Source organism: Oncorhynchus keta, chromosome 27 (assembly GCF_023373465.1).
Source record: "Oncorhynchus keta strain PuntledgeMale-10-30-2019 chromosome 27, Oket_V2, whole genome shotgun sequence".
Classification (NCBI taxonomy): Eukaryota; Metazoa; Chordata; class Actinopteri; order Salmoniformes; family Salmonidae; genus Oncorhynchus; species Oncorhynchus keta.
Genome location: NC_068447.1, coordinates 20,938,909 through 20,958,317, shown reverse-complemented (window position 1 = coordinate 20,958,317; position 19,409 = coordinate 20,938,909). Strand labels below are relative to the sequence as shown.

General features: G+C 43.2%; 1 protein-coding gene across 4 annotated transcripts in view; it reads right to left on the bottom strand.

Moving 5' to 3' along the window:
- LOC118359601 (poly(rC)-binding protein 4-like) overlaps positions 1–19,409 on the bottom strand; it is a 64,904-nt gene that overhangs the window by 33,003 nt on the left and 12,492 nt on the right. For 3 of the 4 annotated variants that reach the window (XM_035738126.2, XM_035738127.1, XM_052481910.1), the window contains 2 exons: positions 12,526–12,717; positions 9,798–9,821 (listed from right to left, as the gene is read on the bottom strand). In XM_035738126.2, the coding sequence (XP_035594019.1) occupies positions 9,798–9,821; positions 12,526–12,633 (132 nt within the window). In that variant the 5' untranslated portion in view covers positions 12,634–12,717. Of the gene's footprint in view, positions 1–9,797; positions 9,822–12,525; positions 12,721–19,409 lie in introns of all 4 variants that reach the window. The other variant, XM_035738125.2, reaches the window with a different exon arrangement.

The following is a 19,409-nucleotide window of genomic DNA, read 5'->3' as shown; positions in this document are numbered from 1 at the left end:
ACATTTCCCCTCCATTGAAAAGTAATCGGAGCAAACACGGCATAGAAAATAGAATCCTCTACCAATCTAAGATGGATAGCACCATGCTGACAAACAGTATTCTCATCCCATCCACATCTGAAATGTTAATACTATCTATCCATTTTCACTTAAATCTCTTCCTTTGTTCACATCTATAGCCCTCTACTCTTCTAGTATCAACTCTTAACGTCTGTCCTGTCCTTGTGTGAGATCTTTTCTGTGTGGCCTGCAGCCAGCCAGCCTGCCAGGCACGTCACCCAGGCTCAGGAGTAGAATTTAGTCACACCTCTGTCATACATCCTCTGTCAGCTTTATATTGCCTCCCCATCTGTGACTTTAATATTGGCCTCAGCCCATCATTCTCTCCTCCCTTCTCCAAGTGATTCTACCACCGACGCCTATGACATTGACAACCAGATGTGTTCTAATAAAAACACAACCATACTATTTTGTGTACTTAGCAGTCTAAATAGTATGCTATGGGGGTTGCTGGAGGCACAGGGTTGAGGAATGAGAGAGGGGAAGGTCTCTTTGGATGGAGAGCCGACTCTTTTCTCTGTAAAACAGAGCATCAATGATGTTGCTCTTCTTCGGTCTCTGTCTGTTCCCTGATTCCTACCCCTCTCTCAATATTTCATATCCTCTGTGTTGGTTTCCCCACACCATTCTATATACTGGCCCGTCATTGGACACTGTGCTATCAAACCTCAACCTAAACGAGCTTGGCAATGCCATACAGCACTCCTTCCGTGGCCTCCAACTGCTCTTAAACAGCCTACACTCCAACTAGGAGACACTAAACTGTAAGCCTACACTCCAAACCAAATGCATGCTTTTCAACTAGTAGATCGCTGCCTGCACCTGCATGCCCGACTAGCATCACCACCCTGGATGGTTCCAACCTTGAATATGTGGACATCTATAAGTACCTAGGTGTCTGGCTAGACTGCAAAACTGAGCTCTCCTTCCAGACTCACATCAAACATCTCCAATCAAAAACTCCTCCTCAAAACTCCAGAGTCGGCTTTCTATTCACTAACAAAGCCTCCTTCACTCACGCTGCCAGCTTACCCTAGTAAAACTGACTATCCTACCTCCATCTAGATCCTAAACTGGTCGAGCGATGTCATCTAGTAGACAAAATGGCTTCCCTACACTCTACTCAGCAAACTGGATGCAGTCTATCACAGTGCCATCCGTTTTGTCAAAGAGCAGCCTAACTCCAACTAGCACTAAACTGGTAACCACCCACCACTGCACTAAACTGTATGCTCTAGTCGGCTGGCCCTCACTACATATTAGTAGACACAGACCCACTGGCTCCAGGTCATTTACAAGTCCATGCTAAATTGTAAAGCTCCTACACTTATCTCAGTTCACTGGTCAAAAGACGCAGCCTACACCCCGTGGCAACACCCATCCGTAGCACGCGCTCCAGCAGGTGTATCTCACTGATCATCCCTAAAGCCAACACCTCACTCCAACTAGGCACTAAACTGCCCTTCCAACGTTCCAGTACTCTGCTGCCTGTGACTGGAAAGAGCAGCCTACACTCCAACTAGCACTAAACTGGTCAGCCTGACACTTAGAGACTTTGGTATCTCCTCACCAACTTCAAACATCAGCTATCCGAGCAGCTAACCGATCGCTGCAGCTGTACATAGTCTATAAACTGATAAATAGCTCACCCTTATTCACACTGCCTCATTCCCATACTGTTTTTATACTGTTTTTATTTATTGGTAAAGAGCTTTTCTGCTCTTTTGCACACCAATATCACACTAAACTGGTAAAGAGCAGCCTCTCTACACTAAACTGGTACATGCCCATCTGATCATTTATCACTCCAGTGTTAATCTGCAAAACTGTAAAGAGCGCCTACCTCCTCATGCCTTTTGCACACATTGTATAAACTGGTAGATTGCCCATTTTTTTGATACTGTGTTATTGACTAGTTAATTGTTTACTCCATGTGTAACTCTGTGTAAACTGTCTATTACACAACTGGTAAAGAGCAGCCTACACCAACTAGAGACCTCACACTGCTATGACTTTATCTTGGCCAGGTCTGGTAAAGAGCAGTTGCAAATGAGAACTAAACTTCTCAACTAGCCTACCTGGTTAGACACTAAACTGGTGAAATAAAAAAAAAAAAAAAAAGCCTACACTCCAACTTGACAACCAGATGTGTTCTAATAAAAACACAACTGGATAAACTATTTTGAGCGTACTTAGCAACACTGTTAGTTAACACTAAACTAGTAAAGAGCTAGTGTGTAGTTTGGGAAATTTTAGAGAGTGGTTCTGGAGGCCAGCAGACATAAATTGAGTTGAGGAATGAGAGAGGGGACACAAAACTGAAGGCCTACACTCCTAACACAAACTGTGAGCAGCCTAAATGGAAAGAGCCTGGTTACAGGTCTGTTTCAGAGCACGGTATGTGCAAAACAGAGCATTTCACTCCCCCACTATCTCTATGGTAAAGAGCCCTTTTCTTCTTCTCAGTCTAAACTGGTAAAGAGGTTCTACTCTCCCTAGTTCACTATCCTGGTAAAGAGCTCACTCAATAGGAGACCTCTGGTAAAGAGCAGCCTACACTCCAACTAGTAGACACTAAACTGGTAAAGAGCTCCTACACTCCTCTAGTAGACACTAAACTGGTAAAGAGCTCCTACAATCCTAGTAGACACTAAACTGGTAAAGAGCTCCTACACTCTCAACTAGTCACTAAACTGGTAAAGAGCAGCCTACACCTCCTAGTAGACACTAAACTGATAAAGAGCTCCTACACTCCTCTCACTCTCTCAGCCTACACTCTCTCTCTCTCTCTCTCTCTAGTAGACACTCTCTCTCTCTCTAAGAGAGCAGCTCTACACTCCAACTAGTAGACACTCTGTTCTATTGCAGGGCAAACTGTGAGAGCCAGTAGACACTAAATTGACCTACAATCCTCTAGAGCACTAAACTGGTAAACCCTACACTAGAGCAGACACTAAACTGGCAAAGAGTAGCCTATACCCCTCCTACTACACACAACTGATGGAGAGCAGCCTACACTCCAACTAGAAGACACTAAACTGGAAAAGAGCAGCCTACAACCCTCATAGTACACACAACTGATAGAGAGCAGCCTACACTCCAACTAGGAGACACTAAACTGGTAAAGAGCAGCCTACACTCCAACTAGTAGACACTAAACTGGTAAAGAGCAGCCTACACTCCAACTAGGAGACACTAAACTGGTAAAGAGCGGCCTACACTCCTCCTAGTAGACGCTAAACTGATAAAGAGCGGCCTACACCCCTCCTAGTAGACACTAAACTGGTAAAGATCGGCCTACACTCCTCCTAGTAGACACTAAATTGATAAAGAGCGGCCTACACTCCTCCTAGTAGACACTAAATTGATAAAGAGCGGCCTACAATCCTCCTAGTAGACACTAAATTGATAAAGAGCGGCCTACACCCCCTAGTCCTAAACTAGCAGACACTAAACTGGTAAAGAGCAGCCTACACCCCTCATAGTACACACAACTGGTAAAGAGCAGCCTACACTCCAACTAGGAGACACTAAACTGGTAAAGAGCGGCCTACACTCCTCCTAGTAGACACTAAACTGGTAAAGAGCAGCCTACACTCCAACTAGGAGACACTAAACTGGTAAAGAGCAGCCTACACTCCAACTAGGAGACACTAAACTGGTAAAGAGCGGCCTACACTCCTCCTAGTAGACACTAAACTGGTAAAGAGCAGCCTACACTCCAACTAGGAGACACTAAACTGGTAAAGAGCAGCCTACACTCCAACTAGGAGACACTAAACTGGTAAAGAGCAGCCTACACTCCAACTAGTAGACACTAAACTGGTAAAGAGCGGCCTACACTCCAACTAGTAGACACTAAACTGGTAAAGAGCAGCCTACACTCCAACTAGGAGACACTAAACTGGTAAAGAGCAGCCTACACTCCAACTAGTAGACACTAAACTGGTAAAGAGCAGCCTACACTCCAACTAGTAGACACTAAACTGGTAAAGAGCAGCCTACACTCCAACTAGGAGACACTAAACTGGTAAAGAGCGGCCTACACTCCTCCTAGTAGACGCTAAACTGATAAAGAGCGGCCTACACCCCTCCTAGTAGACACTAAACTGGTAAAGATCGGCCTACACTCCTCCTAGTAGACACTAAATTGATAAAGAGCGGCCTACACTCCTCCTAGTAGACACTAAATTGATAAAGAGCGGCCTACAATCCTCCTAGTAGACACTAAATTGATAAAGAGCGGCCTACACCCCGTCCTATAGCAGACACTAAACTGGAAAAGAGCAGCCTACACCCCTCATAGTACACACAACTGGTAAAGAGCAGCCTACACTCCAACTAGGAGACACTAAACTGGTAAAGAGCGGCCTACACTCCTCCTAGTAGACACTAAACTGGTAAAGAGCAGCCTACACTCCAACTAGGAGACACTAAACTGGTAAAGAGCCGCCTACACTCCAACTAGGAGACACTAAACTGGTAAAGAGCAGCCTACACTCCAACTAGTAGACACTAAACTGGTAAAGAGCAGCCTACACTCCAACTAGTAGACACTAAACTGGTAAAGAGCAGCCTACACTCCAACTAGTAGACACTAAACTGGTAAAGAGCAGCCTACACTCCTCCTAGTAGACACTAAACTGGTAAAGAGCAGCCTACACTCCAACTAGTAGACACTAAACTGGTAAAGAGCGGCCTACACTCCAACTAGTAGACACTAAACTGGTAAAGAGCAGCCTACACTCCAACTAGTAGACACTAAACTGGTAAAGAGCAGCCTACACTCCAACTAGTAGACACTAAACTGGTAAAGAGCAGCCTACACTCCAACTAGTAGACACTAAACTGGTAAAGAGCAGCCTACACTCCAACTAGTAGACACTAAACTGGTAAAGAGCAGCCTACACTCCAACTAGTAGACACTAAACTGGTAAAGAGCAGCCTACACTCCAACTAGTAGACACTAAACTGGTAAAGAGCAGCCTACACTCCAACTAGTAGACACTAAACTGGTAAAGAGCAGCCTACACTCCAACTAGTAGACACTAAACTGGTAAAGAGCAGCCTACACTCCAACTAGTAGACACTAAACTGGTAAAGAGCAGCCTACACTCCAACTAGTAGACACTAAACTGGTAAAGAGCGGCCTACACTCCTCCTAGTAGACACTAAACTGGTAAAGAGCAGCCTACACTCCAACTAGTAGACACTAAACTGGTAAAGAGCGGCCTACACCCCGTCCTAAACTAGCAGACACTAAACTGGTAAAGAGCAGCCTACACCCCTCCTAGTAGACACTAAACTGGTAAAGAGCAGCCTACACTCCTACTAGTAGACACTAAATTGATAAAGAGCGGCCTACACTCCTCCTAGTAGACACTAAATTGATAAAGAGCGGCCTACAATCCTCCTAGTAGACACTAAATTGATAAAGAGCGGCCTACACCCCGTCCTATAGCAGACACTAAACTGGAAAAGAGCAGCCTACACCCCTCATAGTACACAAACTGGTAAAGAGCAGCCTACACTCCAACTAGGAGACACTAAACTGGTAAAGAGCGGCCTACACTCCTCCTAGTAGACACTAAACTGGTAAAGAGCAGCCTACACTCCAACTAGGAGACACTAAACTGGTAAAGAGCAGCCTACACTCCAACTAGGAGACACTAAACTGGTAAAGAGCAGCCTACACTCCAACTAGTAGACACTAAACTGGTAAAGAGCAGCCTACACTCCAACTAGTAGACACTAAACTGGTAAAGAGCAGCCTACACTCCAACTAGGAGACACTAAACTGGTAAAGAGCAGCCTACACTCCAACTAGTAGACACTAAACTGGTAAAGAGCAGCCTACACTCCAACTAGTAGACACTAAACTGGTAAAGAGCAGCCTACACTCCAACTAGTAGACACTAAACTGGTAAAGAGCAGCCTACACTCCAACTAGTAGACACTAAACTGGTAAAGAGCAGCCTACACTCCAACTAGTAGACACTAAACTGGTAAAGAGCAGCCTACACTCCAACTAGTAGACACTAAACTGGTAAAGAGCAGCCTACACTCCAACTAGTAGACACTAAACTGGTAAAGAGCGGCCTACACTCCAACTAGTAGACACTAAACTGGTAAAGAGCAGCCTACACTCACAAACTAGTAGACACTAAACTGGTAACACTCCAGCGGACACTAAACTGGTAAAGAGCTACAATCTCCTAGTAGACACTAAACTGGTAAAGAGCAGCCTACACTCCAACTAGTAGACACTAAACTGGTAAAGAGCGGCCTACACTCCTCCTAGTAGACACTAAACTGGTAAAGAGCAGCCTACACTCCAACTAGTAGACACTAAACTGGTAAAGAGCGGCCTACACTCCTCCTAGTAGACACTAAACTGGTAAAGAGCAGCCTACACTCCAACTAGGAGACACTAAACTGGTAAAGAGCAGCCTACACTCCAACTAGTAGACACTAAACTGGTAAAGAGCAGCCTACACTCCAACTAGTAGACACTAAACTGGTAAAGAGCAGCCTACACTCCAACTAGGAGACACTAAACTGGTAAAGAGCAGCCTACACTCCAACTAAACTGTAAAGAGCCACTCCAACTAGTAGACACTAAACTGGTAAAGAGCAGCCTACACTCCAACTAGTAGACACTAAACTGGTAAAGAGCAGCCTACACTCCAACTAGTAGACACTAAACTGGTAAAGAGCAGCCTACACTCCAACTAGTAGACACTAAACTGGTAAAGAGCGGCCTACACTCCTCCTAGTAGACACTAAACTGGTAAAGAGCAGCCTACACTCCAACTAGGACACTAAACTGAAAGAGCACTAAACTGGACACTAAACTGAGAGCAGCCTACACTCCTCCTAGTAGACACTAAACTGGTAAAGAGCAGCCTACACTCCAACTAGTAGACACTAAACTGGTAAAGAGCGGCCTACACTCCTCCTAGTAGACACTAAACTGATAAAGAGCCGCCTACACTCCAACTAGGAGACACTAAACTGGTAAAGAGCAGCCTACACTCCAACTAGTAGACACTAAACTGGTAAAGAGCAGCCTACACTCCAACTAGTAGACACTAAACTGGTAAAGAGCAGCCTACACTCCAACTAGGAGACACTAAACTGGTAAAGAGCAGCCTACACTCCAACTAGTAGACACTAAACTGGTAAAGAGCAGCCTACACTCCAACTAGTAGACACTAAACTGGTAAAGAGCAGCCTACACTCCAACTAGTAGACACTAAACTGGTAAAGAGCAGCCTACACTCCAACTAGTAGACACTAAACTGGTAAAGAGCAGCCTACACTCCAACTAGTAGACACTAAACTGGTAAAGAGCAGCCTACACTCCAACTAACACTAAACTGGTAAAGACACTAAACTGGTAAAGAGCAGCCTACACTCCAACTAGTAGACACTAAACTGGTAAAGAGCGGCCTACACTCCAACTAGTAGACACTAAACTGGTAAAGAGCGGCCTACACTCCTCCTAGTAGACACTAAACTGGTAAAGAGCGGCCTACACTCCTCCTAGTAGACACTAAACTGGTAAAGAGCAGCCTACACTCCAACTAGGAGACACTAAACTGGTAAAGAGCGGCCTACACTCCTCCTAGTAGACACTAAACTGATAAAGAGCGGCCTACACCCCTCCTAGTAGACACTAAACTGGTAAAGATCGGCCTACACTCCTCCTAGTAGACACTAAATTGATAAAGAGCGGCCTACACTCCTCCTAGTAGACACTAAATTGATAAAGAGCGGCCTACAATCCTCCTAGTAGACACTAAATTGATAAAGAGCGGCCTACACCCCGTCCTATAGCAGACACTAAACTGGAAAAGAGCAGCCTACACCCCTCATAGTACACACAACTGGTAAAGAGCAGCCTACACTCCAACTAGGAGACACTAAACTGGTAAAGAGCGGCCTACACTCCTCCTAGTAGACACTAAACTGGTAAAGAGCAGCCTACACTCCAACTAGGAGACACTAAACTGGTAAAGAGCAGCCTACACTCCAACTAGGAGACACTAAACTGGTAAAGAGCAGCCTACACTCCAACTAGTAGACACTAAACTGGTAAAGAGCGGCCTACACTCCAACTAGTAGACACTAAACTGGTAAAGAGCAGCCTACACTCCAACTAGTAGACACTAAACTGGTAAAGAGCGGCCTACACTCCTCCTAGTAGACACTAAACTGGTAAAGAGCAGCCTACACTCCAACTAGGAGACACTAAACTGGTAAAGAGCGGCCTACACTCCTCCTAGTAGACACTAAACTGGTAAAGAGCAGCCTACACTCCTCCTAGTAGACGCTAAACTGATAAAGAGCGGCCTACACCCCTCCTAGTAGACACTAAACTGGTAAAGATCGGCCTACACTCCTCCTAGTAGACACTAAATTGATAAAGAGCGGCCTACACTCCTCCTAGTAGACACTAAATTGATAAAGAGCGGCCTACACCCCTCCTAGTAGACACTAAACTGGTAAAGATCGGCCTACACTCCTCCTAGTAGACACTAAATTGATAAAGAGCGGCCTACACTCCTCCTAGTAGACACTAAATTGATAAAGAGCGGCCTACACTCCTCCTAGTAGACACTAAATTGATAAAGAGCGGCCTACACTCCTCCTAGTAGACACTAAATTGATAAAGAGCGGCCTACACTCCTCCTAGTAGACACTAAATTGATAAAGAGCGGCCTACACTCCTCCTAGTAGACACTAAATTGATAAAGAGCGGCCTACACCCCGTCCTATAGCAGACACTAAACTGGTAAAGTTCGGCCTCCACCCCGTCCTATAGCAGACACTAAACTGGTAAAGAGCAGCCTACACCCCTCCTAGTAGACACTAAACTGGTAAAGATCGGCCTACACCCCGTCCTATAGCAGACACTAAACTGGTAAAGATCGGCCTACACTCCTCCTAGTAGACACTAAACTGGTAAAGAGCAGCCTACACCCCTCCTAGTAGACACTAAACTGGTAAAGAGCAGCCTACACCCCTCCTAGTAGACACTAAACTGGTAAAGATCGGCCTACACTCCTCCTAGTAGACACTAAACTGGTAAAGATCGGCCTACACCCCGTCCTATAGCAGACACTAAACTGGTAAAGATCGGCCTACACTCCTCCTAGTAGACACTAAACTGGTAAAGAGCAGCCTACACCCCTCCTAGTAGACACTAAACTGGTAAAGATCGGCCTACACCCCGTCCTATAGCAGACACTAAAAGGGCTGAGAGTCATATGCCTTTCGGGGCTCCGTTTCAACCGGAGGTTTGCAGTCAATGCACTAATGTTTCTGTTTGATGGATTACTGTATTACATTAGAGGATAGAGAGGTCTGAAGTGGGTTGGTTTAAGGCAATTACATTTACAGTCAGAAAATTGTGTGTCGGGAGGCCTTATGTCTGTTGTGCTTTTACAGTAGAATGTAAAGACATAGAAAAATCATTCCACATAGATTGGTTTATGAACACTTATAAAATGGCATGGTGTGAAGTGTCTATTTTTAATAGAGGATAATTCCCATCACTTGTGTTAGTACAATATTAATCTAATTCTAGAAAATGTCTTAATTGATCTGAAAATAGGCATCCCTTGTGATAACCACATGTCTTGGATCAGAAAGCCCCTCTGAATACTGTATCTCTTCAGATATGAGTTTTAAATAACATTTATATGATAGAAGAAAAAGATAAGCCTTCTTACCTTGCCTATGATGCTGCCAACTTCCTAAAAATATCAGGGGATAAAAAAAATATAGATTCCTGAATTAAAGAAATACAAGATTCAGAGAAATATCTACCTCTGCTTTCTAGAGACTCCTATCACCAACAGCGTCTTTTTTTGTGCTAAATCGACATACAGTGAGCTCCAAAAGTACTGGGACAGTGACAATTTTTTTTGTTCTTTTGACTCTTTGGATTTGAAATGATACAGTGACTATGAGGTAACAGTGCAGACTGTCAGGTTTAATTTGAGGGTATTTTCATCCATATCTGGTGAACCGATTATATATTACAGCAATTTTTGTATAAAGTATTGGGACAAATTCACTTATGTGTATTCAAGTAGTACAAGGTTTAGTATTGGGTCCCATATTCCTAGCATGCAATTTTTACACCAAGCTTGTGACTCTACAAACTTGTTGGATGCATTTGCCATTTGATTAGGTTGGGTTTCAGATGATTTGGTGCCCAATATAAATGGATGGTAAATAATTCATTTAATTTTATTGTAAAACATTTTTTTAATGTAACCTTTATTTAACTAGTCAGGTCAGTTAAGAACAAATTCTTATTTACATTGAAGACCTACCCAGGCCAAACCTGGACGACGCTGGGCCAATTGTGCGCCGCCCTATGGATCTCCCAATCACGGCTGGATGTGATACAGCCTAGATAAGAATAGACTGTTTCTAAACACTTCTACATTAATGTGGATGCTACCATGATTAAGGATAAAAACTATTTAATTAATTTTATAAAAGGGCTGTAACATTACAAAATGTGGAAAAATTAAAGGGGTCTGAACACTTTCCAAATGCACTGTATTAACAGTATACTGTCTTAACCAAATCTCGCATGTACAGTTGATGTCGGAAGTTTACATACACCTTAGCCAATTACATTTAAACTCAGTTTTTCACAATTACTGGCATTTAATCCTAGTAAACATTCCCTGTCTTAGGTCAGGTAGGATCATCACTTTATTTTAAGAATGTGAAATGTCAGAATAATAGTAGAGAGAAGGATTTATTTCAGCTTTTATTTCTTTCATCACATTCCCAGTGGGTCAGAAGTTTACATACTCAATTAGTATTTGATAGCATTGCCTTTAAATTGTTCAACTTGGGTCAAATGTTTCGGGTAGCCTTCCACAAGCTTCCCACAATAAGTTAGGTGAATTTTGGCCCATTCCTCCTGACAGAGCTGGTGTAACTGAGTCAGGTTTTTAGGCCTCCTTGCTCGTACACGCTTTTTCAGTTCTGCCCACAAATGTTCTATGGGATTGAGGTCAGGGCTTTGTGATAGCCACTCCAATACCTTGACTTTGTTGTCCTTTGGCCATTTTGCCACAACTTTGGAAGTATGCTTGGGGTCATTGTCCATTTGGAAGACCATTTGCGACCAAGCTTTAACTTCCCGACTGATTTCTTGAGATGTTGCTTCAATATATCCACATTATTTTCCATCCTCATGATGCCATCTATTTTTGAAGTGCACCAGTCCCTCCTGCAGCAAAGCACCCCACAACATAATGCTGCCACCCCCGTGCTTCACGGTTGGAATGGTGTTCTTCGGCTTGTAAGCCTCCCCCTTTTTCCTCCAAACACAACACAATTGTCATTATGGCCAAACAGTTCTATTTTTATTTCACCAGACCAGAGGACATTTCTCCAAAAAGTACGATCTTTGTCCCCATGTGCAGGTGCAAACCGTAGTCTGGCTTTTTATGGTGGATTTGGAGCTGTGGCTTCTTGCTCGCTGAGTGGCCTTTCAGGTTATGGCGATATAGGACTTGTTTGACTGTGGATATATATATTTTTCTACCTGATTCCTCCAGCATCTTCACAAGGTCCTTTGCTGTTGTTCTGGGATTGATTTGCACTTTTCGCACCCAAGTACGTTCATCTCTTGGAGACAGAACGCGTCTCCTTCCTGAGCGGTATGACAACAGCATGGTGTTTATACTTGTGTACTATTGTTTGTACAGATGAACGTGGTACCTTCAGGCATTTGGAAATTGCCCCCAAGGATGAACCAGACTTGTGGAGGTCTACAATTATTTTTCAGAGGTCTTGGCTGATTTTCCCATGATCTCAAGCAAAGAGGCACTGAGTTTGAAGGTAGGCCTTGAAATATATCCACAGGTACACCTCCAATTGACTCAAATTATGTCAATTAGCCTATCAGAAGCTTTTAAAGCTATGACATAATTTTCTGGAATTTTCCAAGCTGTTTAAAGGCACAGTCAACTTAGTGTATGTAAACTGCTGACCCACTGGAATTGTGATACAGTGAATTATAAGTGAAATCATCTGTCTGTAAACAATTGTTGGAAAAATGACTTGTGTCATACACAAAGTAGATGTCCTAACTGACTTGAAAACTATAATTTGTTAACAAGAAATGTGTGTAGTGTTTGAAAACTAGTTTTAATGACTCCAAATTAAGTGTATGTAAACTTCTGACTTCAACTGTATATTATTTACATTCCACAAAGAAGAGCAGGAGCCCGAGTCAGGAGGAAAATCATATTACAAAATTATATTCTTAAAATCCAACATTTGAATCCGAATACTTTAACTAATCCCTAAGCATTCATTCCTATATACCTACAGTTATTCCCATACAATTACTCTTATATATTCCCAGTTATTCCCATACAATTACTCTTATATATTCACAGTTATTCCCATCCACTCAAACTGTACCTTGCCGTGCATGAGCAGTCGGAGTGTAAGGGTCACACCCAGGCCCCCGTCTCCGAAGTCCTGCTCACAGTTCATAGTGATGTGGGAGTTGCACACAGGGAGACGCATGAACGAGGCTCATCCAATGGTCACGCTGTCAGATGAAGACTGTTGCTCTCTTTCTTCTCTGTCACTCCCCAGTCCTTCAAAGCTCTGCTGAGACAAAGTAAAGGAAATGCCATTTGTTAGACTTGATATCTGTTTCGTATCAATACAACTAGATTTCAATACAAACACTCTTACTCATTTGTTGTGATGTTTTACCTCAACATCTTAATGATGTGATATCAACTAGCATGTCACTTTGCAATAGGAAGTCAATGGATAAATCTCCTGTTTGCATGACAAGACAGAGCCACCATCCCATCTCAATCTCACAATGCAGGATGCTTGAAACAGAATCTGAATTCAGAGTGTTAAATTCAAATCAGTCACTCTCAGTGAGTCCTGCTCCATGGCCATTGTGATTTCTGTAGCTGTTCAAGGTCTAACCCACTGAACACCTGCATTGTGGGCTTCACAGAAAGTGAGTACAGTATGCAGACTGATGTCTATCTCTAAGGTTACCATTATGAACTAGTTGAACAGGGCATTGAGGACAGCATAAAGCTCAAACAAGTTCACAATATCCTGTTGAATGTAAGGTTTGCCCATCAATGTGCACATTAAAGCAACCCACTGATAATGAAGCAGCAATGTCCCATCCTTCTGAGATAATTGTAAATTGGTGGTCATCCATAACTAACATTCTGACAACACTGCTCACGTCAAGCTGCAAAATACATTTACACATACATGTTATTCAATCATTGCACCCACACTGCTCGCGCGCTTGAACTTGGATCTATTTGCGACGCTTGACGCACTGCAAGTCCCGCCTCGCCCATCTCCGCATTGGTTCTTTGGAGCATATACCCAAGTGGGTGATTGAAAGATGAACTGAGGTCCAAACTCCAGTCCAGTTGTTGGTGCTAAGGCACCTTAAAGTTGGTTGCCAACCACCATATAAAGTCCAAAGAAGAGGAAGCCTGATGTCTGCTAGAAACTAACTCTGTTTCCCCTTTTATCTGTGGATTAATCGAGTCAGCATGTAAGTCAGAATTATGAAGAAATAATGTGTGAGCAGGCTATTGACTCCCAGCAGTGCTGCTGTCAGCTGCAGGGTTCCCGGCCACTCTGGCTAGCGGGGAGATTGGGCCCTAATAGACAACGAGTGGGTGTTAGTGAGTACAGGATGAGACTGACTGGCCCATGATTAACTGGCAGCCGACTTCCCTATAATCAGAGAGGTTGGAGAATGACAGCACACAATGGCCTGGTTTCCTTGCATACATGGGTTATGCGACGATTGTTCCTTTCAAACGTTTTAATTGTAGGTTACAATAGCACTTTGGTTTCAAAAAGTGCATTTAATTAGATTACAGCTTGCAGTTGTTTCAGTTCTTCAGCTTATTAAAAAACTGTGCTGTGCTGTACTGTGATGTGCTCCAACAATGTGAAGACTAGGCTGTTGTACACAGAAATAGATAAGCTTCAGCACCAGTGACAAAGAAACGGGTAAGATGGATGGTGCAGAGATTTGAACATGTTCACCACATCAGTTTCCAATGAGACACCTTTCCACTGAATTCAGTATGACAGTGCACTACTGGGTACACTGCGTGCATGTCAGTTCTTGTGACATATTGTGAGTCACCTGGGTGCTCGGCAGTCTAGGCACACAGGGTGTATAATTAGCTTATGGAGATATTTACGTTTCCTCTTGATTTATGGTGGATTCTGACTGTTGTCAGCCCAGACAGAGTAAGTACAGGGTTTGTTATATAAATAGCTGGCTTCTGCACCAGTAGAAGTAATCAAACTAAGCGCACAATCCCTAAGAGCAAACGAAGAGCTACAAAATTACCACATAATATTTGGGTAATTTTGATAAATCATCTTCATCAGATATTCTCCAGAGTAATTCACTCAATGCCATTCCAGACACAGCCATTTCAGGAAGTAGTAAATGGAAATTGCCCATGTTTTTTCTATTGGTATTTTCAAGTGATGTATGAAATTGTATTCATTTCCTGAAATGAATTAGAATCGACCCAAACTCGGGCACTGTACAGCAGTCCCACATGCACACACACATAGCCCCAGCCCTCTGCACTAACACTAATAATGATACATCTCATTTGTATGATGTTTTTGAGTAAGTCAGAGCAGTCCAGCTGACGCTGCAGTCGCCTGCATATGGATTCTGTTCTGCACTTGTCCCCTGTAGAGCGGCTCGCATATCCCATCGTCCCTGTTTGTTCAAGGCCACTTGTTTTAATAGGAACGCTGCTGACCGTCAGCCAAGTGCATTCCACCTAGCCTTCAACACCAGGTATGCTGCTGCTGGCCTACTGATTAAGACATCACTGAGAAACACAATCGCTCCCTCCGGCTTCAAGCAGGTTCCTTGTTTCTTAACCTGCCTCTTCACATCGCTTCATACATTTTTCAAACTGTTTTAGGGCGGCATGTGGGGGTGAATTTTTGTAAGTGTCCATGTTGTTTTTGTGCAGGCAGGTTAGAGTATGTCATATGTGTGGAGATCATGGTTAATCAAAAGGAGTCTGCTGTTTGACAAAATGCTATTCCTCAGAGGCCTCTTCTAGACAGGTTTAATAGCATGGGCTGCTAGCTATCTGTTTATTTATGTACAGTATGCATGCAGAGGCTCTTTAAACCTAACATGCCATCCCTCTCTGACTATCATGTGGTAGCTTGGCTGCTACTTGCCTAAGCCTGTGGTGTCCGATTAATTACCACGGCACAGCCTTGCAATGCTGGCCTGTCAGCAACGGCCAGAGAGCAAAGCAGAGTGGCGGTGATAAGGTATGAACTGGGCTAGAAACAACTTCATCTGCTTTTAAAGAGACACAATGGATTGTCTTGACAACATTATCTAGGCTAATTTACTCCTTTATATTGAAGCCTCACACAATGATGTCCAAGATGTTACACAAAATAGTGGCCCAAGTACTGACCACAGATGAACTGAAAAGCAAACATTCCCTCTCTTATCTTTGAAAGAGACAAAATGCAGAGTTTACTCCTGCGTGCATCATGCTCCAAAACACATCTGATTATCATGACACACACATTTACGTAACGGCGTGCTAACTCCATTATGCTGTAGGGCACAGCTAAAAAGTTAGCACTTTATTGCATTAGGAGAATGGTTGGAGGGATCATTATGTGCTGCTCTCTGGGCTGATAACAAGGCACGTGCTATATGTCTGTGAGGCGAGGGGGCGGTGTGATGAGCCTCTGAACTAACCCATTCTCAGAATCCCAAGCACCAGTGTTCCAGAATGAACAAAGCCCCTCTGTTCTAAATTAAAACTCAGTTCTACTCAGGGCAGGGGATTTAGAGAGGTACCAGACTGCACTGCAGGGTGAGGTCAAGGCAGAGGCAGGGTGGACAGCAGCTACACAGTCCTCTAGGTCTGTCTCTCTGTATGTTCGTTGAACCTCACACAGTAGTGTTGCTCTGTCTAATTGGACAGTCTGATGATTTGTTATATTGTGATTCATTACTTGGGAGGATCTCAATATTCACAAAAAAAAGTAAAAAGTAATAATATCATAAACACATTCCAAGAACCCCCAAATACATGTTACTTTCCTCTTGGTTATTACACTAACAAGTATAACTACTAATTTTTAGGCCCCTTTAACAAAAAGTTCAAAATGTCTTTGTTGCATTGTTTTTTCTTCTCTCCTTTCTTGGAGCGCACATCAAAGACGTGACAGATAAAAGCAGCTGTCCTGCCATCCCTCCACACTGTTTTCTCTCTGTCTGTGTTTCCAGGAGTGGCCTGAGAGACTGCTGAAGATGAAAAGAATGGTGTTTGACCCACTTGTCTCACCGATTGGACACCAGTTCTGAGACTAGGATGGTACTAACACAGCGACACAACAGCAGGCCTGGGCATGGCTCTGGATCTGGGCCTAAGCCAAGGGGAACAGAGGGGGAACAGAGGGAGTGAGGAATGGGGACATACCTCATCACCTTGGAGAGAAAAGAAACAGAGTTCCCTCTGCATACTGTACATATAAAGGGTGAGGGGTATAGGGTATCCAGAGGGATAAGATAGGGTTTCCCTCTTAGACACACAGAGGGGAAAGGGTGTCAACTTCCATACACAAGTTGTGTAAGGACAGAGGGCGCAAGGTAGACCACTTCACTGTTCACACACACCACACGCGTACACACCCACACATACAGTTGAAATCTGAAGTTTACATACACCTTAGCCAAATAATTTTAAACTCAATTTTTCACAATTCCTGACATTTAATCAGATTAAAGATTCCCTGTCTTAGGTCAGTTAGGATCACCACTTTATTTTAAGAATGTGAAATGACAGAACAATAGTAGAGAGAAGGATTTATTTCAGCTTTTATTTCTTTCATCACATTCCCAGTGGGTCAGAAAGTTACATACACTCAATTAGTATTTAGCAGCATTGCCTTTAAATGGTTTAACTTGGGTCAAGTGTTTCAGTTAGCCTTCCACAAGCTTCCCACAATAAGTTGGGTGAATTTTGGCCCATTCCTCCTGACAGAGCTGGTGTAACTGAGTCAGGTTTGTAGGCCTCCTTGCTCGCACACGCTTTTTCAGTTCTGCCCAAAAATTTTTTATGAGATTGAGGTCAGGGCTTTGTGATGGCCACTCCAATACCTTTTGTTGTCCTTAAGCCATTTTGCGACACCTTTGGAAGTATGCTTGCGATCATTGTCCATTGGGAAGACCTTAACTTCCTGACTGATGTCTTGAGATGTTGCTTCAATATATCCACATACTTTCCCCCTCATGATGCCATCTATTTTGTGAAGTGCACCAGTCCCTCCTGCAGCAAAGCACCCCCACAACATGATGCTGCCACTCCCGTGCTTCACGGTTGGGGTGGTGTTCTTCGGCTTGCAAGCCTCCCCCTTTTTCCTCCAAACATAACGATGGTCATTATGGCCAAATAGTTCTATTTTTGTTTCATCAGACCAGAGGACATTTCTCCAAAATGTACGATCTTTGTCCCCATGTGCAGTTGCAACCATAGTCTGGCTTTTTATGGTGGTTTTGGAGCAGTAGCTTATTCCTTGCTGTCGATATAGGACTTGTTTTACTGTGGATACTTTTGAGATACTTTGTTTACTTTTGAGATATATAGATACTTTTGCACCCATTTCCTCCAGCATCTTCACAGAACGATCTGCTGTCGTTCTGGGATTGATTTGCACTTTTCACACCAAAGTACGTTCATCTCTAGGATACAGAATACGTCTTCTTCCTGAGCGGTATGATGGATGCGTGGTCCCCTGGTGTTTATACTTGTGTACTATTGTTTGTACAGATGGACGTGGTACCTTCAGGCGTTTGGAAATTGCTCCCAAGGATGAACCAGACTAGTGGAGGTCTACAATTGTTTTTTCTGAGGTCTTGGCTGATTTCTTTAGATTTTCCCATGATGTCAAGCAAAGAGGCACTGTGTTTGAAGGTAGGCCTTGAAATACATCCACAGGTACACCTCCAATTGACCCTATCAGAAGCTTCTAAAGCCATGACATAATTTTCTGGAATTTTCCAAGCTGTTTAAAGGCACAGTCAACTTAGTCTATGTAAACTTCTGACACACTGGAATTTAGATACAATGAAATAATTTGTCTGTAAACAATTGTTGTAAAAAAAAGTAGATGTCCTAACCAACTTGCCAAAACTATAGTTTGTTAACAAGAAATTTGTGGAGTGGTTGAAAAACGAGTTTTAATGACTCAAACCTAAATGTATGTAAACTTCCAACTTCAACTGTACATGATAACACCCCCGCACCACCACCACACACACAAACACACAAAGGGAGAGGGTGTCCACATTTAACAAGGGAGAGGATAGGCTTTGATCACAAGGTCCTCAGCTGTTGAGATGTTAGAAGGGAAAAAGTCATCTAGGGGCCACAGCAACTGCCATACTGCCTTTAGTACTGCAGATAAGCAACACTAGGGCTGGAAGGGATTAATTATATTTCAATCCCATTTCAGTCATTTCAAGGGATTAATAGAAAATAACCAAATATCAATGAACCTCTAGAGTGAATTGAATTGACATTATTAATCCAGAACCTGAAGATGGATTACTGAATAAAAGCACAACTAGTGAGTTAATGTAAAAAAAAAAAGTTAAAATAAAATCAACATTGCCATTGTTAGAGCAAGAACATTAAATATATTAATAATTCATGTTTTAAATGATGTAGTACTGCTAACGCTATTTCCGAGGGTCAGAGAGACCTCGGCACCACATTAACCAACAGAAACGTATACGCCTCCCTATTTTATAGAGAGAGCAGAGTACCCAACCCAACCAGCTTCTCTTCAGCAAACAACAGTGGTCAGACAGACACTTAGGTTCTAATGGCACCCCTCGTCCACTCCAAACCCTAATGAGGTCTATAGGGAACACGCTTCCTCCATTTCCTCTGATATCATTCATACCCATCAAAATGCCCGGCCTGTATTTGTGTTGCAGTAGGGTCCAAACATGAGGGAAAGGGTAAAGGCTGTAATTATGAAGGAGAGACAGGGTAATCAAAAGCCAAACGATAAAGGGGGAGAGTTCATTCAGACAGGGTTGACTTTTGGAACAGATCATCTGCCACACAAAGTGAGGATGGTGATGATTTGATGTTGTCTTTGGCTTTCATAGGTACAATTGGGTACCATAGGTACACACTGAAAGTGATGGAATTGAACCATAAAGGTACAACCCAAAAGGTTGTCCAGATCCTGATCCACCATTTGGTAAACACAAG